At 35.4% G+C, this 23,270-nt stretch overlaps 2 protein-coding genes across 3 annotated transcripts; both read right to left on the reverse strand.

Annotated features, from left to right (window-relative positions):
• Positions 1-227: 227 nt before the first annotated feature.
• Positions 228-4,888, reverse strand: LOC132103343 (uncharacterized). 2 transcript variants are annotated; one of them, XM_059508380.1, is made up of 8 exons: positions 4,750-4,888; positions 4,498-4,598; positions 3,860-3,970; positions 3,728-3,784; positions 2,826-2,942; positions 2,360-2,428; positions 1,463-1,576; positions 228-1,369 (listed from the first exon to the last, which is right to left on the reverse strand). In XM_059508380.1, exons 2-8 carry the CDS (start codon positions 4,555-4,557, stop codon positions 1,283-1,285), a joined length of 615 nt encoding a protein of 204 aa, XP_059364363.1. In that variant the 5' UTR covers positions 4,558-4,598; positions 4,750-4,888; the 3' UTR covers positions 228-1,282. The 2 variants fall into 2 exon arrangements, with proteins under 2 accessions (XP_059364363.1, XP_059364364.1); XM_059508381.1 differs by lacking the exon at positions 2,360-2,428.
• Positions 4,889-13,007: 8,119 nt separating this feature from the next.
• LOC132103529 (semaphorin-4A-like) lies at positions 13,008-20,927 on the reverse strand. The gene is made up of 14 exons (XM_059508645.1): positions 20,828-20,927; positions 19,270-19,430; positions 19,048-19,104; positions 18,419-18,514; positions 18,235-18,328; positions 18,020-18,139; positions 17,700-17,833; positions 16,694-16,875; positions 16,453-16,594; positions 15,914-16,103; positions 15,708-15,823; positions 15,188-15,351; positions 14,567-14,634; positions 13,008-13,932 (listed from the first exon to the last, which is right to left on the reverse strand). Exons 1-14 carry the CDS (start codon positions 20,925-20,927, stop codon positions 13,253-13,255), a joined length of 2,304 nt encoding a protein of 767 aa, XP_059364628.1. The 3' UTR covers positions 13,008-13,252.
• Between the last annotated feature and the right edge of the window lie 2,343 nt (positions 20,928-23,270).

The raw sequence follows: 23,270 nt of genomic DNA on the forward strand, positions 1-23,270 counted from the left end.
TATATAGTATGAATATAGCCTAGTAAATACAATTATATGATAATAAAATTTTTCCCTCATTATTTGAAATATTACACTGTAAAACAAAACACTCATATTGAATTACATACAGTAGCCTATACTCATCAAGGTTATTCACTTAACTATCCAGGAAATCTTATATTATATTAATATCTTTTGATTTAACTGTGTGTGCGCACTGTGAAAAAAACTCTAACAAGACAGTATTAGATTGTGTAATAAATCAAGTTTATTTGAAATATCATTCAGTCAAATACAAACACAAACACAGCCATATTACTACATACTACTTGTTTTCATTTTACTACACGTCAACAGTTCACTGAGAACAGGCACAATGCAAATCTCACATGCTGTCACAAAGACAAGGATCTACAGACACAGAACGGACGACACATGCTTCCACAAGAGGATTTTACATCACCAAAGTCGAGCCCTTGACTGAGGGTTCAACCTCTGACCTTTATTAGGGTGTCCATGATTTTGGTCACAAGTGGTGGCACTTACAGAGTTGGCAGTCATCATAGCTTTCCTGAAGAATCAGTACGGATTAAACAAGATGACAAAAAAAGCCAAGCGATGCTGTTTAGTTTTTCACTGGTGTTTAAACTCACATTACTCTGCTTTAGAGGAGTTTCACCGAACACGGGCCACATTTATCAAAGCTCATATTTAAAGGATTTTTTTTTTTTTGGTAAGCATATATATAAAATAATTTGGCTTGCTTACAGTGTTGTTACATTTTTATGGTTCAAGTGCTTTTATTTTCAAATTGCAATTCAAATGAACAAATATCAACTTGCTAAATGTAGCACCCATATGTCCTCATGTGGCTAAAACAAACATGTTGACCGATACAAAGATTCATGCAAAAGGTGGTACAAAATGCGATAAACACGCTTACCCATCTATACATTGATAACACTGGATTCTGGTCTAGATTTCTGGGTAGACATCTGATTAGAATTTCATGCTAAGAAGCTTCAGTTTGTAAGAGCGAAAATTCATGAGGTACGAATAACTATTAAGTTGAGCACTCGATATTACAGCATTCCTAAAGCCTGTGAGAGCGACAGCCAAGCAAAAAACAAGATTTTATCCCTTTTATTTAAAAAAAAAAATGTATTTAAAACTTCACAAAAGTTATTTTTTTCCTGTTGTTGTGGTTGGGTTACCTTTGAGTGGTTTGTAGGTGAAACAGCCCTCTTTTGCAGTTGGTGAAAAACTGTGCTAAAGCTGTGCCCTTCTGCCTTTTATTTTGTCAGTTTCCGGCATTGATAGTGTTCTGGGTCTGAACACCAACACCATAATGTTGGTTTGCTGTAGAGTGTGGGATAGGCGTCAGCTCCTGAGGGTAAACAGTAAAAAGCCTTAGAACATTAATAGATACTTTAAACAGAACATAATTCTCAGATATTGAGAGCAGTGCTGAAATACGTACCTTTATGGCACTAACAGAAAGGGCGTAGACCCCAAAAAGAGAAACAACCAAACCAATGGCACATGCTAGCATCAGGAAACCGATCAGTGTCACCAAGATCCCATTCACTAAGAACTGTAATACAAACCACAAACACAACAACAGTATATTCCAACAGCACTGTACTATGGTAAAACTATTTATACAACCACCCCAGTATTTACTTATGCAAATAATAAGACAAAAAAAAAACAATATGAATATCCACAGAGAGGGAAAATGGAAAATGTTATACTTCAATTAATCAGTCATCGTATTCCGAAATTCTAATTTTGATATTTGGCCATTTGCTTTATGCCCAATTTCAATTTTTCCACTTTTTTTCAGAAGAAAATGTAAAATATAAATTTGCTAGAATTACATTTATTACATTACACCTATATACATATGTTATTGTATGTTATTCTGATTCTGATTTTAGCTGTTGTTTTTATACTTTCAGTTTACATTTTAAGTTTGAATAATTTTCTTATGTGATTTTGTCTTTTACTTACGTGATTTACGGTATTTTAGTTAGTTGCCAATTTTCATTTAAGGTTGTACAATGTTTATGTTTTTTTTTTTTTGCAACAACACTGATGCATCAATAAAGCCATGCCATTCTTTAGTTATTGGTATTATTTGTCATTTAAAAACCCATATTGGTCGAACACTAGTCTAAATTGTGCATCAAAAACCAAAGTTATTTGAAATGTATAAATGCTTGTGGCAGAAACACTAAGCATTGTGCATTGCACCAGTCTAAAACTAGGGGGAAAATTGTTATTATATTCATCTTGAACCGAATTATGAATCCAGCTTAGATTCTCAGGATGTGTAGTTTCCCCACTGCATCGTAAAGCTTGTAATGCGACTCACCTCTTTTTGTGCCTCTTTCTCTCCATCTCCACAGCAGGCCGAAAGAGAGTGAAGTGGGTCACAACACCACTGAAACAAGCAGGAGAGAGCCTGGAGTCACATCTCTCTTTCTACTCACACACACTCAACCACAGTCTGCCGTCTGACAGAGAACGACGTTCAGATCGATGTACAGCTCCCTGATTCCTACACTCAAAATCATCTGCTTTTCTGTTCCACATTACTGACAGGCACAAATAAAAATTGCCAGCTCGACTGAAATCTTTGTTTGGCAATGAACAAAGCAAGCGGACCATTTGAAGTATAACATTTTCCCCTTTTTTTAACAGATGCTTGTGCTATTTCAATAACTGAGTGATCTGTTTTTTGTTTTGTTTTTTACAGTATTAGAAATATCGAGTCACTTGTGAGAAGGAAGGTGTCTTGGCTAGAGGATGAGCAGGTTGGGGCGTCTCTGTTTGTTTACCTCTGTGTCCCTGTAGTAGTACGAGTCTCCTCTGAATGGGATGTGTCTGGCCATGAGCCCAAATCCAACAATATCAAATGCTGCTGTTAGTAACTGCAGAACAAATGTTGTCAGCACCTTCAACAAATGAAGAGACATGTATTTCAACAATAAATAATAATCTCATTTCCAATAACATAATAGTAAAAATCTCATTTCCAATAATCAATGCAGAAAAATTCAGTGAAAATATTGGCAGTTATTATAGTTAACTAAAATCTTAAAAAGCATGAAATAAACAGAATATTAAAGAAATAAAATATTTCATTGTTTCATTTCAGCTATAGCTGCCCAGGCAACATTTCTCATTAGAATTTTGTTTAACTTGATTTACTAAATTAAAACTAAATTTTAAAACTTACCAAAAACTATATAGAAATATATTTAAAGGACAAAAACTATGAGCATTACTAAAACTCTGAGAAATATAAAAACAAAAAAAAATTCACTTAACAACAATAAAAAAAACATAGACATAAAAGCTGATTCAAAATATTAATTAAAGCTATCAAAGTATTTCAATGATACAAAAATAACACTGTTCCAAACTGCCTCATAAAAAAACAAAACTAACTGTGGTTGCATGGTCCCTTCAGAAGTCATTCAAGTAATGTGTTGCAATCTAAGTGAATGGTTCTTGGCCAAAATACAGTATATGCAAAGAAGACCTTTGCTGAAAAGTTTGCTATTGCTGAGACTGCACTTACAGTATTTGGTCAATACAGGACGAGGAGGAGCAAGGTCCTTCTAACAGAAGGCCATTAAAAGGATTTAAATGTGGTGACTTGATTTGTTTCAACTGACTGCACTCAAACACTTTCTAATTTTCAGATTATATTCATATATGTGTGTTCATACTGTACCAAACATTTAGATGGCTTTCTCCCAGTGTGCACCAGGACAACACCAGTTATGACAAGCTGTAGGAAACAGAGCCACGTCACATGACTGAATTTAAACATCTTTAATATATTTCAATGTGTGTGTTTTTGTACCTGAGCACCGTTGACGATGAGGATGATGATTTCACGCTGGATATGGTAGTGCAGCTTATACACAATTGTGCTCAGAATTACAGTAAACACACCAATTATGATCTCAATAGCCTAAACCAAAGCACACAAAATTACAATCACTATTGCAAACAAACTGCAGTTTTACATACTGAAATACATTAGTATTTTTATTTAGATAATCTGTCTATATGTCATATTAGTATAAATGTTATTAATTCTGTTCGATTAAAAATTAAGCCTGTATTTTTAAGGCAAATAAGCCAAGCTGAAATGTATTTATAATTGTTTTATCTTGATTATATTAAGTTCAGTCCGTCAGTGTGTATGTGTGTGTTGCATCTCTGATATGGGTGTGTCCTTGGATGTTGGCCAGATATTGTTTATTAAATATACTACATGTGCTACATACTAAACTAAAGCCTAAATGTGATCTTCTATAGGACAGCACCTACTGAATTGCTAAAAACACATATGCAACATACCAGCAATATGTAAACAACGTGTTCAGACTATAAAATCAAGCGTAACGATACGGGCTAGTTGATAAAACATCTGTAGCTGATGATCCAGAGGCAAATTAGCAATATAATAATGTGACAGTGCGTAATGTAACTCACGCCAAGTGTCTTGGGCTCCGCGCTTTTAAACGCTTTAATCTGAGACGCGTACAGCGACATGCTGATAGATCACCAATCACTCATCAATAGCGCACGATCCGCTGCAAACAAAGTCACAACAGCATACATCAACGAAACGAGATGCGTACGAGCTAACGCGTTTTTCATGCATATATTTAATGATATTTTCAACCCATTCACTATTTTTAAGTATATTAACGTGATCGTGCGTGCTGCGGAGCGCTCCCTTACCTTTGCGCACTGGCGTGCTGTTCTGCAGCAGAGTCTGAGCGCGCGACGGCTCTCCGCAGTGTTGATGTCATGAGGGGAGGCGGTGGCTAAACAAAGAGAAAACCAGGTTGGCTCGGTCCCGAGCAGAACTCACTCATTCCACCAGCACATATTCCAGAAAACACCCCTGCAAGCGCTCGAGAGTGGGGTATTTTTAAACCGGTTATGAATTATGTAAACGATAAGAGCTGAGTCAAGAGTGTCTTGGAAGAAACTGCAGGCTTGAAAATTTGTGAAACCATAATGTCCATAATGTCTTGCATATATGGACTGTGGGTGGGGTGTGCATGTTTAGAGTAATGGGTAAAGAATAAATAAGTGGCTCTCAACCAGTGGTCAAGCAAACGTTCATGGGGCCTCAAGATGATTTAAGTTACATTAAAAAGCTGTATTTTACCCATGCTCAGAATTTGTGCTCTGCATTTAATCCAAGTGTGCACGAACACCCCCCCCCCCCCCCCCCCCCCCACAATTCCTGCAAGACCTGAGATTCCAACCTGCAACCTTTGGGTTGATAATTATTATTTTAGTTACTTATTTAAGTAATTTTAATCTGTGGACATTACTAATTTCAGTAAATTAAAAAATGGGGGTGAGGAGCTTACTCCTTAAAACTATACTCCTCAATGGGGATGAGGAGTAAAAATCTTTGCACTGTGGTGGACCTTGTCAAAAAGGTTGAGAACCACTGGAGTAAAAGTGGTTACATCCAACTCTAGTGCTGTATTGTCATTAGTCATAATTATTACATAAAAGGCTAATCTATGACACAAATAAATCAGAATTATGACATGTGAGTTATAAATAAGGCATTAAAAAGTATTTATATATATATTAAGAAATAAAATACTGCTGCAAAGTTCTCCACTAAATAAAATACTCTCAGTCTCAAACCAATATCATATAATAAATGTCGGCGGCCTCCCTCTATGTCACCTACAGTAGCAGCAGCGCGCCAGCGCCGCGTCAGGCACGATTCTGCTGTGTAAAGACACAGAAAATGTGAAGCAGCCATCACGCAACTGACACGCAGCAGAAACGCACGCTCACGCCATGCAGCCAGTGTGTCACCGGCCTTAGAATCAGCTGCAGGGCGGGATTTGCTCTGAACGCGGAGACTTCCGCCACTTAATATGTTCGTTTGGAAACACGAAAATGTACCTATGTTCCGTACACAAAATATTGCATTCGGTCATTTGGTAGGCTACACACGTGCACCGTACCGAAAGCCCTGTACCGAAACGGTCCGGTACGAATACACGTACCGTTACACCCATAATATATATATATATATATATGTACAGTACAGACCAAAAGTTTGGACACACCTTCTCATTCGAAAAGTTTTCTTTATTTTCATGACTATGAAAATTGTAGAGTCACACTGAAGGCATCAAGGGCTATTTGATCAAGAAGGAGAGTGATGGGGTGCTGCGCCAGATGACCTGGCCTCCACAGTCACCGGACCTGAACCCAATCGAGATGGTTTAGGGGTGAGCTGGACCGCAGACAGAAGGCAAAAGGGCCAACAAGTGCTAAGCATCTCTCGGGGAACTCCTTCAAGACTGTTGGAAGACCATTTCAGGTGACTACCTCTTGAAGCTCATCAAGAGAATGCCAAGAGTGTGCGAAGCAGTAATCAAAGCAAAAGGTGGCTACTTTGAAGAACCTACAATATGACATATTTTCAGTTGTTTCACACTTTTTTGTTATGTATATAATTCCATATATAATTCCACATGTGTTAATTCATAGTTTTGATGCCTTCAGTGTGAATCTACAATTTTTATAGTCATGAAAATAAAGAAAACTCTTTGAATGAGAAGGTGTGTCCAAACTTTTGGTCTGTACTATATATATATATACTTTTTAATGCCTTATTTATAATATAATATAATATAATATAATATAATATAATATAATATAATATAATATAATATAATATAATATAATATAATATAATATAATATAATATAATATAATATATATTGCATAATTATAATATATGTGTGTGTGTGTGTGTGTGTGTGTGTGTGTGTGTGTGTGTGTATATATATATATATATATATATCACAATATATACACACACATACATACAAGGGCAGCTGTGGCCTAATGGTTAGAGAGTTGGACTAGTTACCCGAAGGTTGCTGGTTTGAGTCTCAGTGCTGGCAGGAGTTGTAGGTGGGAAGGAGTGAATGAACAGCGCTCTCTTCCGCTCTCAATACCCATGGCTAAAGTGCCCTTGAGCAAGGCACTGAACCCCCAGTTGCTCCCCGGGCGCTGGATCTATAGCTGCCCACTGCTCCGGGTGTGTGTTCATGGTGTGTTCACTTCTCACTGCTGTGTGTGTGCACTTGGATGGGTTAAATGCAGAACACCAATTCTGAGTATGGGTTACCATACTTGGCAAATGTCCTGACTTTCAATTTCCGGATGTTTCATATCAGTTAAAACTTTTTTTCATAATTTTGACTTTGAATGATAATTTTACATTTATTTATCAAGGCATATTTTTTCTTATGCAGCTGAAATTGACTTTTTTTTTTGGCTTTTTCTTTAGAATATGTATTGGAGAGCAAGTTATATTTTTAGAAATAAATGTGCCCTTTTCCCCCAACACTTAGAAAGTATTGAGGAAATATTGTCAGAATATCATTTAGAATTTTTTTCCCACCAACTTTAAAAACATCAACAGCCAATCAGAATCCATTCTGACTTTCATAGACAGATGACATCATAGCAGCATGTAGAATATTGAGCATTTTGTTCATGAAACCAGCAAGAAGTTTGCTGAAGTTCCCAAAGAACATTACCATACAAAAGTGTGTATAACAGATGATCAAAAAAATTACAAATCATCTCGTGGGAAATGGGTATACTGTAGTATATCGAACAATTCCATCAAAAAGAAAGAACTCTACATGATGATTAAACTTTTGACTAGATAAACTTTGGCCATAACTGTGTGGCTGTTTAGGGTTTTGGATACTCAATCAACCCCAACCTTTAGAAGACTAGAGTCACTGCTGATTTTATTAGATCACATCTTTATTTCACAATCAAGGATACAACTGAGAACTGAAATTTGAGCTTAGATCTTCAACTACAACAGGCCATCAGACCCTCATTAACATATCATGATCAAACATGACCAGAATTCTCAACCGTTACAAGGATCCTCCCTATGTCTGTTGCTGAGCTCCCAACTCTAGTAGCTGGTTCCTGCAGCAGCCAGCAGAGCACAGATCACATTGATGACCAACATTCAGCATGTCCACAAGTACAGTGATGATCGCAGAGTCGTGACCCCCCAAACCTGTAAACAGCTGCACCAGCTGCACACACATACACACACACTTCAGTAAAAAATACTTTAGATACGACAAACTTTCCTTTATCATTTCCCTCTAAACAGTAGGAAAACGTTTTAAGGGAAAATCTATTTAAAATTAACATGAATTATGAACAACATCTGTTATAAGCTGCTGAAACAAATAAGGCTGAAACAATTCCAAGTCCATATTGTTTTTTGTGGTCAGCATGTAGTCAACAAAGCTTAATCATATTTAATATTGCTGTGAAACTGCATCCGAATACACGTGTCCAGCTCTCACCCTCAGTGACAGAGGCATCCCCTTTAGGAGCATCCTGGTTTTTGGTGATAGACTGGACTATTCTAGTTCCACCGAGCTTGACTTTAGGTCTGGAGACTGTTTTTTCCTCCAGCGGGGTAATATGAACCACTACACTACCCTCACTCCAGTCGCTTCAGTAGTCATTGAAGAAACCATCATCATTGAAATCAAACTCCAGTAGCCTAGCCCAAAAATCATTTCGGTTTTCCTCTAGCACATCACAAATTTCTCCACTTTCTCAAAAAATGGGTTAGGAGCACTGGCCATATGTTCCAGGAGCATTTCAAAGAGACTGAATTGAACCAAGAGGACTCATCAGGAGTACAGACATTGCAATTCCCAGAGAGAACTGTTCTGTGCACAAAGGACTAATTAATACCAGTGATGTTGTGATTAATTGCCTCAGCTGCAGGAATGGGAATAAGTGAAGAAGAGAAACACTCCATGTTTCATGGAAAACATTGTGCAATTCTGATTGTGCTACACACAGGTGAGTGGGCTGGACAAACCACCTGTAGAAAAACACACTCTTTTCTCTCTATATGCACCAGACACTTTCTCATAAACACTCCATGTTACAAGGACTTCATAAGATAACACAAATGTTTACTTGTGATTGCACCACAAATCATACTGCGCTACTTGCTTCTTAACCTTAAATACCTCTTTTGCACAATATCATGCACAGTTGTTATGTAAAGTACTTGTATAGTCTGTCTTAGGTTATGTGTATGTATAGTCAACTATTTATTGTATAGTTAGATTACCGCTTCAGATAGTTAGCTATGTAGTTACGTTACGTCTTGTATGTTTATAATATGTTTATTTATGTAGCTTTGTGGTCCTGTGAGACACGACATTTCGTTCCACTGTATGTCCACACATATAGCGGAATGACAATAAAACTCAATTTGATAAAGATCAACTTGAAGACCATGTGCTTTCTTGGAAGATTTTGGCCCCTGCCATATTATTACCCACTCTCATTGAAATCGCTAACTGAGTGATTCTATAATAGCAGGTACATTTGGTGTCCGAATTTATTTATTTCTTTTTTTTCAAATGGTTATATTGTTTATTATTTTAATAATTTGTTACTTATTTTTAAGAATTACAAGATGTTACACTGTAAGAAAAATGTACAGTAATAAAAAAATGGCAGCTGTGGTTGCCAGAATTATATCTTAAAAAATACGGTAACAACATTGTAGCTATTACAGTTTTACCTTATATTAAGTTAAATATTACAGTTAAATATTGTAATTTCATTAGCTGATATAATGTTACTTATTGAAGTACTGAAATCAATTTTGTACCTTTATAATACACTGATAACCACCAAAAGCAGGTGGTGAAGAGAAAATCACGTGATAAAACAAAGTTCATCACAAGCTGCTTTTTAATAATTACATGCTTAGAAGGTGCACAGTCTCATTCACACAAGCACTAAACAACATCATAGTGAGACTCATTAAACTGAAATATGCAATAAACATTCATTTAACAACATTCTATGTAACATACAACCCTAATAAACATAACAGATAAGAAAAAAAATTGAAGAAACATAGTTATTTAAAAGAAAATACATTAAATTCAAACAAAATTTGAAATGCAACACAGAGAATTCCGGGAACGTCAGTTTAAGTTTTTTCCCCCTGTAAATTACCGTTAACTGTTTAATAGGTTTGTACTGTAGCATTTTCACAGTTTTTTTTACCATTAAAATCACAGTGATTTTTTACAGTGTATAGTCAATAAAAATAAAAAGTGTCTTAAATATCTCAAAATCATGACTTCTTGTTGTTCCATCATGTATCATTGTGTAAGCAAAATATTTTATTACTTTTAATATTACTTAATACTTTTTGTAATATTCAATACCGTATTTTCCGGACTATAAATTGCACTTTATTTCATAGTTTGGCTGGTCCTGTGACTTATAGTCAGGTGCGACTTATTTATCAAAATTAAGTTGACATGAACCAAGAGAAATGAACGAAGACAAATTAACCAAGAGAAAACATTACCGTCTACAGCCGCGAGAGGGCGCTCTATGCTGCTCAGTGCTCCTGTAGTCTACCACTGAAAACATAGAGCGCCCTCTTGCGGCTGTAGACGGTAATGTTTTCTCTTGGTTCTTGGTTCTAAATAAATGTGACATAGGCTACGTTCACACTTCAGGGCTTAATGCTGAATTCCGATTTTTTGAAAAAAAATAGATTTTTTTGCAAGGCCGTTCACATTTCCAATTAAATGCGACCTTTTGTGATCTCCTGTGTGAACGTGAAATGACCCAGAAGTGATCCGCATGCGCAGAAGAGTACTCAACGGCCAACGACGTCACTCGTTGTTTGCGGAAGTAGCTAAACATGGATGTCAACAACAGTGTAGTCAACAGCGGAGCTCGTTTAGCAATATTAAAGTTATTTAAGCAGCATCGTCCGCCATGGTTGTTGTTTATCTTCTCATTCCCGCCTACTTCAACGCAGAATTATAACGTTTGTAGCATATACGTACGGGTCTGATACATGTGACCTGGCCGTTCAGATGGAGGTTGCATTTCAAAAGATCAGATACGTATCGGATTTAGGACCACATACCCAAGTGGCCTGGGTCGCATTTGAAAAGATCGGATCTGTGTCGTTCAGACTGTCATGAAAAGATCAGATACAGGTTGCATAGGGGCAAAAAAATCGGAATTGGGTCGTTTCAGCCTGCAGTGTGAACGTAGCCTTATAGTGCAGTGCGACTTATATATGTTTTTTTCCTCATCATGACGTATTTTTGGACTGATGCGACTTATAATCAGGTGCGACTTATAGTCCGAAAAATACGGTAATTATATAAAAGCCCTAAATACTAATTTGCTTAATTCTACAACATTAAATTAAATAAAAATGTGTGTCCATAAATCTTGTGTCAGCTCTGTTACCGTACCATATTTTCCCCTTAAATTAGTGGAATTATCTCCCACAACTATGTAAGATGCAGGAAATGATGACACTTTCCCTCACTGATAAGATCTGAAGCACTGAAAAGTATGTGTGCTCTCTCTGAGAAAATATTTTAATCGAAAAAGTTCTTATACCAAGAGTTAAGAACGTCAACACTGTTACCACAATAGCAAAAGCAAAACAAAATTTATTACCGAACACAAATTGGGTTATTTAAGGTATTTTAATCATTATTTCATTAGTGCCATGTGCTCTTTGCATCTATGGTAGCAAGTGGAGTTTTTGGCAAAAATGAAATAAAATAGTCAGTTCTGTAACCGTCAAACTCTGTTACCAAGGGTAGAGTAAACAATGCTGACAATAGTGTAACAGAATTGACAGTCCACCAGATAATTCTGTTTCTTTACAGCTATGTTACTTAAAGGTCAACTCTTTTTATGAACTAATTTCACACACACATACACACACACAAAACTATACAATTCTCGTTTAAAATCTCATAAAAATTATTGAGATATGATGCACCCTTATAATATTTTTATTTTTTTTACTGGATATTGTATATAATACATTTTCAGATGAAAAATATTTTCTCCAAGTGGACAAATCTTTGAAGACATAAGTTTTTTTTGTTTTTTTTAATGTATGCATTGGTGAAATATTCTCAATTCCAAATGTTGAAATGTTAGGACTGTTTTTCTAATGATATATCAGAATCAGAATTAGCTTTATTTGCCAGGTGTGCGCAAACACACAATAATGTTTTTTTTTTTTTTTTGTTAAGGTGCTCCTGGTACATACAAACATGCATGCATACAAACACATCTGACATGAGAACAAAATTTTTTAATAAATTTAGCAAGACTTAGCAATAAATAATGTGAAGGAATCTGGAACAGTACACTGATTCATGTACAGATCTGTGCATTTTTACTCTATATAGAACTGTATAAATAATAGAGATATGCCTATGTATTTACATAATTCTTGAGAAAGGCAATAATTAAAGATGTAGAATGATTTACTGAAATTAATCACAGAACACAAATTACAGAATGATTCATACGTTAGCTGTTTAAACTGATTCCTTGCCCGTTCAAGGTTTAGTTTGCCTTGCGGGGCTGGGAATAACCACAGGAGTGCAGTGTAGTGTAATGCAGTGTGTTGAAGTTTCACTTGTGTTGTGCCATTTGTTCAAGTGAGGAGAGTAAATGTTCATTGAAGTTATTTAAATGTTTCTTTACATAATGGTTATATTTTTCTATATACAATTGTCAATAAAGTGATAATTTTCTATGAAGTACTGGTGTTGTGATGTACCCTCTGTCATCCATTAATTTGATTAAACCCAATTAGAGGTTTATTACAGTATCTTCCTCTGAGCCATGCAGGTAACGTTACAATTATTTGTTCAATTTTCAGACAATTTGCACATGTATGAATGATTCACAAGACAAAATGTTTTATGCCTAATCCTGATTCTCACCTGTTCCACCCATTTGAAATTTAAAAAAATACTTTTTAATTTTTTTATTTGGTGTAATCAATTTATGTACTATTAGGTATTTTTTTGCAAACAAGATGATTTTTTTCATGGTGAAGAGCTGTCTTACCCTAAAATTTGTATTTCAGCGTTGAATGGTTTTAACAAAACAAGCATTATTACCTAAAATCATAAACTATTAATAAAATCAAATGATTATAAATATTGGTATTGAAATGTATTGGTAACATTCCAGCAATCAGCTCAGATTTATTTCATAGTGGAAATGTTGTTATTTTCCTAACTAAATAAGGTTCAAGAATCATTCTTTAGTTTGTTTAATCTTCCAGTATAAATACTGCTGGTTTTAGGGCTCAGTATTTCTTTTATTCCAGTTCTCTTTGCCAGATATTGTCTGATTTAGTGTCTTTAGATTGTTTCTGAGGGGTGGTTTTGTTGCACCTCATGCTGTGCCTCCAAAGGACCACAAAAGCAATGAATACAAAGAGACAAATGACAAACAAGAGGCAAAAAGCAACCATTTCAGTGTAGTAACTCTCCTGTGCAATGCAAACAGCGTCTTTTCCAGCTGTGTTCATGTTCATAGTAGACTGATGACTAGACCAAGCATTTTTCTCACCGCTCCTGTCTGATGTCGTAAATGCATCAGTCTTTTCAATTTTTGTAGGTTCTGATTCATCAAGCTCAAGTGTTGTGTAGTCCTCAGGGATGGGCTCTATTTCCACGCCTTGACCGGAGTCCAGGGTGACCTCAGGTTTCTGGTGTGATGGAGAAGGGAAAGAACGAGGCATGACAGGTAGAGTTACAGTGAAGGAGGTGATGGTTTGCTTGAAGCCCAGTTCCTCTGACACGCAGCGGTAGGTGTTCACGGTCTCTGGAGTGACGGGGAAGACAAGACTGCCATCTGCCCACTGCATGTACGGGAAAAATGCTGAACACTGGGGAACGATGCTGTTGTTTGAAAACCTCCAAGTCACCTCCGCCAATCTGGACCGAGACTGACACGGTAGAACCACAACCTCATTAAACTGTGCAATCCGTGTCTCTGGAGAAAGACAAAGATATCAGTTTAATCAAATATTTCAGTTCAAATTAAAATTTGCTGAAAATGTACTGTAGAGGAGTTTGTTTCTTCATCTGAACAGATTTTGAGAAATTTAGCATTACTTCACTTGCTCACCAATGGATCCTCTGTAGTGAATGGGTGCCGTCAGAATAAGTCCAAACAGCTGATGAAAACATCACAATAATCTACAAGTAATCCAGTTCATCTGTTAATGTTTTGTAAAGCAAAAAGCGTTTGAAATTTAAACTAAAGATACCAGCCCATAATCCATAATAACGGCACCCATTCACTCCAGAGGATTCATTTGGTGAGCAAGTGATGTAATGCTATTTTCCCAAATCTTTTCCAATGAAGAAACAAACACATCTACATCTTGGATTGCCTGAGGGTTAGTAAATTTAAGCAAAAATTATTTTTTCTTTTTTTGTAAACTATTCCTATAAGCTGCCTGAATGCGAAAAATATCACACTAGATTTTTACATTAAACAAGAAACTTACACTGTTTATTGGTGATCATGAATTAAAAATCGGGCAATAGTTTCAAAAAACAGTCTGAGGTGGTTTATGACATTAAAATTCAAGTCCTGTGGGACACACAGAAGATGTGTTTACCTGTAGCAGCAGTATTTTTGAACTCTGTGCACTGTTCATTGACATTTCCACTTTCCACGTCCTGCTGTCTGTGTTTGAGATACAAAAAGATATGGATAATAGTGAGGTATCTGACATTTCAGATGAAAGCACCTCTGCAAAAAATATAAAATAAAAGTGCCACTTTTCATCTCAGTCACACCAGTGTGGTTAATGCTAATACTAAAACTATTAATTTCTAAAATGTAACTATGTTTTCAGGTTAATTGAAAAAAGCTTAAATAAAATAAAATAAGATACAAATATTAGATGAAAAAAAAACTTCAATGAAAAACAAAAAATTAGTTGAAGTACTAAAATGTCTAAAACTAAACTAAAAATACATTAAAGTGAGGGAAAAATATAAATAAACTGAAAGAAAATCATAATTAATTCAAATAAAATCTAATTAGTAAAGCTTAATTAAAATATAAACATAAAAGCTAATTCAAAATATAACAAATACTCATTGTATATAAATAATACAAAAATAACACTGGGTTAGATTGACCTTTGCTTTTTAAGTGGCCCATTTAGTTATGAGTATGACTGTACAAGATCTTAACTTTAATTTCAGACATTGGTGCATAGCAGAAAACTCACAGGTTAGACCCAAGTCCGGACACAGTAGCACACACTCTGGTCTCTGAGTCCCATCCACAGAAAGGGTCACGTGCCAACACACACTCTGCACAGGTTGGATAAGCTGAGCAGTTTGAGACAGGCACACTGAAGACACCATCAGAAGAGCCGATGAACAACACACCCTGGAAGTTTACAAAAACCATTACATGAAACCTGATCATACATCTAATCAATTATGGACCCACCCCCAAGACCTTGTCTATGTACATCATAAGACATTATAGTTTTGAGCAAGACACTTTTTTGGCCAAATATATATATGTGGGTGTCGTTTCAATGGAGGGTTGAGTAATAACAAAAAAATAGTCTTAAAAATGAAACATATGCATGGATGAATCATTCACAATAAAAAAAAATAATTGATAGGGTGAATTCCCATTTTAGGCCGACTTTAAAGGTGAAATAGCTCACTAGGTTAGTGTTTAAAAATGTACCACTGTTTGAGTAAAAAAGAAGACAAACAAAGACAAAAAAATACCTTGCTGGTAGAGAGGAGGATGTTTTTCACAGTCTGTGGTGCCTTAAAAATCTGAATTTCTTCGATGATATGAGGACCTTTCACCAGAAAGACGACTTTATGAAGAAAGCCAGATTCTGAAAAAAAAATAGAAATGGACATCAGGTCACACACAAATAAACAGGAGAAATAATTAAATCAAAATGTATCAAAATGTATGTGTGTACCGGTGAGCAGGTAAAGGATGGTGTAGTTGTGTCCATTTGCAGCTTGAGCTCTCTGAACAGCTAGACGGCTATACTGCTCTTCTGTGCTGGACAAAATCAGTTTCTTCCCAACAGGACGCACAGCTTTTTCAGTCAGGAAGCTCTTTTTAACAATGTTTAACATGCGGTTATTGTCACTGAATAATCCACACTGTGAAGACATTATATAAATCTGGTTACACAAGGGTTAAAGCTGCTGTGTGTCATTGTCTGAATGTTAAAATATATTCTCTGGTCCTAGTTTAATTTAATTTGTTGCTATAATTAAACCACTGGCAGTGGATTTCCTGAGAAGTGTAAACAGGAGTTGACTTTAATGGTGTACTAGTGTATAATCTCTGGCACCAAGTGGAATTGCAAAGATAATTTTAATATTATTTAAATAATTTAATAAAAATAATATAATTAACTTTTTTAAATAAATATATCTCTCAAAAATTATATTAATTATTTGCTGCTAGTTAGTGTTGAATACTATTGCTTCTCTTAGTCTGTGTTACCTTGCCGAGTTTACCGTCTACATTTGGTTGGCGTGTCCAGTGGTTTCCATTCAAATCGAATGTCTTGTAATCACCTGAGAAAGCTGCTTTAATATCTGTTAGACTGAAAGCACAGACTGCTGACAGACCAGATGAAACTGCCCTAAGAGAGACAGAGAGGGATGGGAAGAAAACATTTACACAGATGTCGTATGAATTGTATATATATATCATGATGTCAGGTTTGATAAATAATTGGCACCATTGTGAAGTAAAGACCCCATAGAAAAGAGTGTTTTCTGGAGACTCATCGTCCGTTGGGGGAAGCTTGACAATATCCTGCAGCTTGTTGAACTGGAGTTCTTCCCCTTGTTGGCAGACCAGCTGAGCCTTAGCAAAGGATGTCCAGCGCTTTTGTAAGGTAAGACTTCCTCCATTGTCATCCTGGTGTGAAAATAATTTCATTAAAAAAAGTCATTTTGATGAGCCTTTTAAAACTAGACAGGCACATATGCTTTCTTTATGTGCTGTTCGGGTCTTTTTTGACCCAGATGAGAGTAAAAAACATATTTTATATCCTAAGTTTGTTAAAATGACTTATGCAAAAACATTACAAAAAGAACTACAAAAAAAGTTTTTAGATTTTAAAATAATTATGTAGAGAGAGTTTTGTATATTCTTGTGTATATGATTTTGCTAGGGGTCAATGGAGATTCTTGAGTGTCTTTAACAATATCTGTGCCTCTTTTTGCAATATATGGTTGATATGAATTTTTTTAAACAGTCTAAAAGCAGTCATAATATATTTCAAATGCTTAACATTTGAAAATACTATCTGCTGTTAAAGTGTACTACCATCACTGACAGATAGTTGGCGATAAAAAAATATTTTTCAAAGAAAAAGGAGACAGGTGACAAATCAAAACCTTATGTATTCTGGAATCGGCTCAAAATATCAAACATGTTTGATATAGTTTAAAAGGTTTTTATTTATTTATTTTTATTCGCGTTAAACAGTCCATTAAGATTGCATTAAGCAGAATCAAATCAATCCAAATTTGCATGTTAAAAATCAATAGGGGAACATAAATCTATACAGGTAATTTTGCAACCATAACCGCTGTAATTTATTTTAAACAGAACACAAAGTTCACTTCAGTGTTTTTAGCTCTTGCAGTTTTTGCTGACAAATAATCCAAAATAATCTTTGTAATTTATGTTAATGGTTCTTTTTTCTGACTCAGAATAGGAGAAAAATGAAGTCTCACCGTGCAGACCTGTGCCACACGAGACACAATAAAAGAGTTCAGCAGTAAGTCTCCAGTCAAGTCCCCAAGCTCAGTAAAGAACAGCAGGATCTTTCTTTCACTAGCGACTTGTGTTGAACTTATGAATTCAGGATCTGAGAGAAAAACAAACCAAAGTGTGAAAATGCTTCCCTCAAGGTTACAGTAGCAACTCCTTTTTCAGTCATGTTACTGGGCCATATAACCACTAGGCCGTCAAGATCGAACTCTATATACTGTATGTTAGAACAGGTTTTCAGAGCATCATGGTAGCATTATTTTCTGGGACAAAATATACAAACCCTGTAGCAATTTCGGTACATTTGCAAGTTCCAAGTTGTTGCGTGTTCCTCTGCTGTGACAGCGAGAAATTACTTTTACCCCAAAAAAGCCCACTTTGGCTGCTGTATACAGCTCTTCATCTGTAAGCAGAGAAGTCAGAGTTAAATGTGTGAGAGCAGTAAATTAGAGGAGACTACCTTTGAGGTCATTCCAAACTGTGTTTCTGCCCTCTTACCAACAATAGTGGCTGTGTTCCTCTGGGTGGAGCTGGAGGGACAGCAGTTTTTGGCGTCCTTTGTGTCTCTGCTGGCGCTCAGAGAACTTGCTGGCTAAAACAGAGATGTCCAGTCTGTTAGAGCAGAGAGCAATCCATTCAATGCCCATCTATAGATCTATGCAATTTATGTATTTGAACTTACAATGATGATGGCTTGTGGTTTATATGCATTTGTCCCGCAGACATAAAGGTGTGTAGAGTTGAAAAATTGCAGAATACTAATGTAGTTGCCACAATCCTGTTATGGGCAAGCATAAGGCTCAAAAATAAGAGGTATGTTATAATAAATATTAAGCTTGTAAAAATCTGCAATCAAGTTATTGGCAATCACAGGGTCACTCACATGATTACAGAGAAAAAAGTTCAATGCATGCAAAAAAATTTACCTTTTCCATGATGAAAAGGTTTTTGATTTCTGAATTAAATGTCATTTCAATTCAGTGTTCTTTGTTTGTTGTTTCTTTGTTTTTTGTTAGGGCTCTACATATATATTCATCAATGTTTTGTTCATATTAATAATATTTGAAAAAAGAAATTTTTTTTTATCTAAAAACGATTTTTAAAATTGAAAATAAATGTTTTCTATTGGAACATATTTTAAGGCGTTATTTATCCTGTGATGCAAAGCTGAATTATCTGCATCATTAATCCAGTTTTCAGCGTCATATATTTTTAATATGCTGATTTGGTGCTTAAAAAACTTTTCTTATTATGATCAATTATGTATATTAATATATAAAGCTCCAGTATAATGTTAGCAATTGTACGTACCGTCTTTGAGGCCACTGTACATGTTTTCATATTTTGTGGAGATGCTGTCCATTCCAACTGTAAAAATGTAAAAAAAAAAAAAAAAAAAAATTACTGCAATTATTCTGTTGTAATATTCCCTCCAATTCTAGGGTGATCTTCATAACAGAATTTTAGAGAATCAATTTTCTAAACTGAAATATATAGCACAATATTCCTGAAGGCTTACAAAATCTTTCTCACCTTGTCTTTGAGTGTAATACTATCAGGTTGACTGACATCCAGGGAGAGCAGAGCATCTTGAGCACCAACAAACAGTGTGTCAGCATCAGTGCTGAGCAGCAGAGAGCTGGTGTTCTTCACAGTGGAGCTGCGGTAGATGCCCAAGAGACGCTCTGAACTTCCTGTGGAAGAAAAAAAACACCAGTTAAACCTTGATCCCTCCAGTATAAGATTACATTTCTGAGAAACTGGCACATGTATTTTACACAAAAGGATCTTTATTTGTTCTTCTCCTTTAAATAGTATTTATATTCACACTTAGAAAGGAAACCACAACACTGACACACTTTTCCTCTTTTTGTTCTGAGGAAATAAGCGAGGCCGAGGTTTAGCAATACTGCATATACAGACAAAGAGAAATATGTGCAAGCGTCAAATCAAGCGAACATCAAATGTGCAAGTTGTATATAAGTACAGTACCATTCAAACGGTTGGGGTAGGTTTTATTTTATTTTTACTTTTTTCAAAGGAGGCCTTTTCTGCTCACCGAGGCTGCTTGATACAGTAGAAACAGTAATATTCAGTATTTTGTATTTTAATATATTTCAAAATGCAATTAATTTTTGTGCCGGCAAAGCTGAATTACATTAGTGTCACATGATCCTCCAGAAATCATTCTAATATGCTAATTGCTTCTCACATTTCTATTCTCATGTAAATGTCTTTTCGGGATTCGCTAAATAATAGAAACTTCAAGAGAACAGCATTTAATTGAAACAAATTAATCAAATTAATGCATCCCTGCTGAATAAAAGCATTCATTTGTTAAACACAAATAATAAAATAATGATTCTAAACTTTTAAACGGTAGTGTATATCAGAATAAATAATACATATAAATACACATATAGTAGTCACATGTAAAACCCCTCACAGTGTCAAAATAATCATTAAATTTCATGATATTTAATCATATAAAAGTTTTTTTTTGTGTGTGTTTTTTTTCTTTCCTAATTGACGTCACTAATGTCTGACATCAGCAGAAACTAGCCATACACTTCTCTGCAGCAGCAGGCCTTTGAGTGTGTTGTGGGGAAAATCGGTCAGCAGTGGTTTCAAGCGTGCAACATTTAGACCATCACAAATTTGCAGAACAACATTAATGGGTAATAACAAAGAAAACCACAACTCACAAGTTCAGAGAAGAAAGATTACAAAACTTACACAGTGTGTGCTTGCCCAACATGACTGTGCTCTTTGCTCAGCTGAACATGCTTAGATTCTTTACTCTCTCATATTTATTAAAATTAGTTTAAATTTACTGTGAATCAAATGCAAAGGTTTTGCTTGAGATTTATGTGTAAAACATACACAATTATAGTTTAGCTTATTTTTTGTATTTGTCCAGAAGTCAGAAGACCAAACTACTCCATTACAGGTAGGAAAACAATTTATTTCTCAATTGTTCATATCATAAACACATTCGGTCAGAAATGTGGTTACAAATGACTGATATCAGCAACAATTACTATAAGTAAAATATTTCTCGTTATCGTCTATCAATCTGAGCTTCACTTACCCTGAGAGAACGACACGCGAGGACGCAGGAAGGCCTGAGATGGATCTATCAGTCCTAAGAGAAGGACCTTAAGCATCCAGATCCTGAACAATCCTGCCATGATGCTAAAGGAAGTTTTAAGGTATAGAACCTGTTCTGATCAGCTACCGAAACAGCAAGTGACTGGATCTCACTTCCTCTGATATAACCTCTTTGAGCGCAGCAGGAAGAAAGGCTAAAAAACCTCAAACCACTCTCAGGAGTGGACTCCTCTCTTTCTCAGTATCCACTACTAGACACTTACTGCTAATGGCACTTCTTCTGACAGCAGCACAGAACTGAATAACAATGATACTATCTAGATATATTTTTATATTCAGTGAGTGCATTTCCATTTGGTTGGTATATCTTATTTCTCTGCTGGATGAGAAACATCCGAATCTGTTTTTGGCTGACAGTTGTCATATTCTTAACTGGCAACACTTTCCAATAAGGTTTTATTTGTCGATAGTATACCACATTTGAAAACATAACTAATCTAAAAAAATAAAAAAAAGCTCAAAAGCATATATAGTTAATTCAACAAAAGAATACATTCCTAAATACAAAAAAAAAAAGTTTAAATGTTTATTGGATCAGAATTAACTAACATTAACAAAGATGAATAATAACAAATGTATTTCTTACTGTTAGTTAATGCTGGTCAGGGTTGGGACCTTACTGTTGTAGGTTTTTATGGGATGTTATGTGATTATTATTTTTTTTACAAAGCTTAAAATCCTTGCCTAGTTAAACTAGTCTGATTTGGGATACAGAGGCTTTGGGAACCTTTTAGCTGGTCAAAGTGGTAAACCAACTCATTGGTCAGCTAAACCAGTCAAGCAGAGACCATGCAGCATACCTGGTTGATACTGTAATAAAGAATACATATCACACACAAATAACCCTACTGAGCATTACAGTTAGTTTGAATTGATTAAATAGATTGCTGTAAATAAACTGCAATATCGAATGCATCATGTGAACGATTCTTCCAGCGCTGCCTTATAATATGCAATAAATTACAATAATAATATGGAGTTACAGAAGGCAGCATAATCATGCAACCTATTTTTTTTTTCAACTATTATGAAATCTAGGTAAGAAGCTCACTAGGTTTTAAAACACAGCTAGAGAGCTAAAGTGGTGGGGGATGCAATAGGTGGCTATAAGAGGGGATGTGGATTAACTTAATGTATATAGGAACATGCTGATTGCAATGAGAATAGGCCAGGTTGCTATTTTAGTCAATTAACAAAAAAAGATGTTTAATTGAACTGAAGGCAGAATCAATGCACAGGGACTAACAGTATGTTCAAATGGACTTTCAGTATGACATAACGTTTGTGCTCAGTAGGAGTGGAAACTGGGCAAGCAAGCATACTCACAGAGGTGAAGAACAGTTGAGTGAGTTCAGAAAGTCAAAATACTCTTCTGCTTTAAGAACTCCAACATTTAGCAGGTTCTTCAGAGGCTCTGAATACACAAAGGTGACAAAATGGAGCTATGACCTTTGACCCTCCATGCTTGAGCTTTTAAATGGGACAGCATAACTGTAAACATTTTTATGCTATAAGAATGAATCATTCTGCCCAGCACACGTCAAAGTTTACAGCAAGTAATGATACAATGACTTTGGTTTAGCTACACCAGTCAAAATGTTTGTACTTATCTCATCTCATTTATTGTTACTATGAATGTTATGCTTTTCCACATTTTAGAATAATACATAGGTTATTAAATTTATGAATTAGAATTATGGGGAATTGTTGCAACCATTAATAAATAAATATATTTTAAAATGGATTTGTATTCAAGTTCGGGTACCTAATTAACTGTGAGTTAGCTTTTTTTCTTATAATTGTGAGCTTATGGAAGTTCTTTCTTAGAATGGCAGAATGCACAATTCCGACTTTATTCCTCACACTTTTTAGTTTATTTCATAACTGCAAGATGTAGACTTAAGTTAGTAAATTCTGAGGAAAAAGTCAGAATTGCAAGGAGTTAATTGAAAACTGAGAGAAAACTGAGAAAACTTACATTTTATTTTATTATGCTGTGGCTCTAAAAGTGTTTATGTGAAGAAATCTATTTTTATATATCACAGTGTATTTGTCTAATTTCAAGCAGTTATGCACGAGCCTTCAGATAAAATATTAAATCACCTAGGAATTGTCCAGACTTAAGTGTCCAAACTCTGCATTGTTAGCATGTACAATGCGAATATTGTTATTTACACTAGCTTTATCAAATGGAGCCTATCCTGTTACATACCTGGACTCATTTAGTGTGTTTTTGCCCCTGTGACCCAGTTTCTGTCTTTGGTTTGATTAGTTCCCAGGTGTGTCTATTCTATTCCCCATGTGTTCCATGTCCCTGTAATTTAGTGATTCCATCCACCTGTGTTTCCCCATTATCCCATGTA

Source organism: Carassius carassius, chromosome 24 (genome assembly GCF_963082965.1).
Source record: "Carassius carassius chromosome 24, fCarCar2.1, whole genome shotgun sequence".
In the NCBI taxonomy this organism is placed as follows: Eukaryota; Metazoa; Chordata; class Actinopteri; order Cypriniformes; family Cyprinidae; genus Carassius; species Carassius carassius.

Excerpts from the sequence above, each read along its gene's own strand:
- LOC132103343 (XM_059508380.1), bottom strand. The coding sequence starts at position 4,557 with ATGTCGCTGTACGCGTCTCAGATTAAAGCGTTTAAAAGCGCGGAGCCC. Across the intron at positions 2,943-3,727 it reads GAAAGCCATCTAAATGTTTG|GTGCTGACAACATTTGTTCT; the intron begins GTACAGTATGAA and ends CATTTGTTGAAG. Across the intron at positions 1,577-2,359 it reads AGAAAGAGGCACAAAAAGAG|TTCTTAGTGAATGGGATCTT; the intron begins GTGAGTCGCATT and ends TTTGTATTACAG.
- LOC132103529 (XM_059508645.1), bottom strand. The coding sequence starts at position 20,927 with ATGGCAGGATTGTTCAGGATCTGGATGCTTAAGGTCCTTCTCTTAGGA. Across the intron at positions 19,431-20,827 it reads TCGCGTGTCGTTCTCTCAGG|GAAGTTCAGAGCGTCTCTTG; the intron begins GTAAGTGAAGCT and ends TTTCTTCCACAG. Across the intron at positions 16,876-17,699 it reads GTGTGGCACAGGTCTGCACG|GATGACAATGGAGGAAGTCT; the intron begins GTGAGACTTCAT and ends TTTTCACACCAG.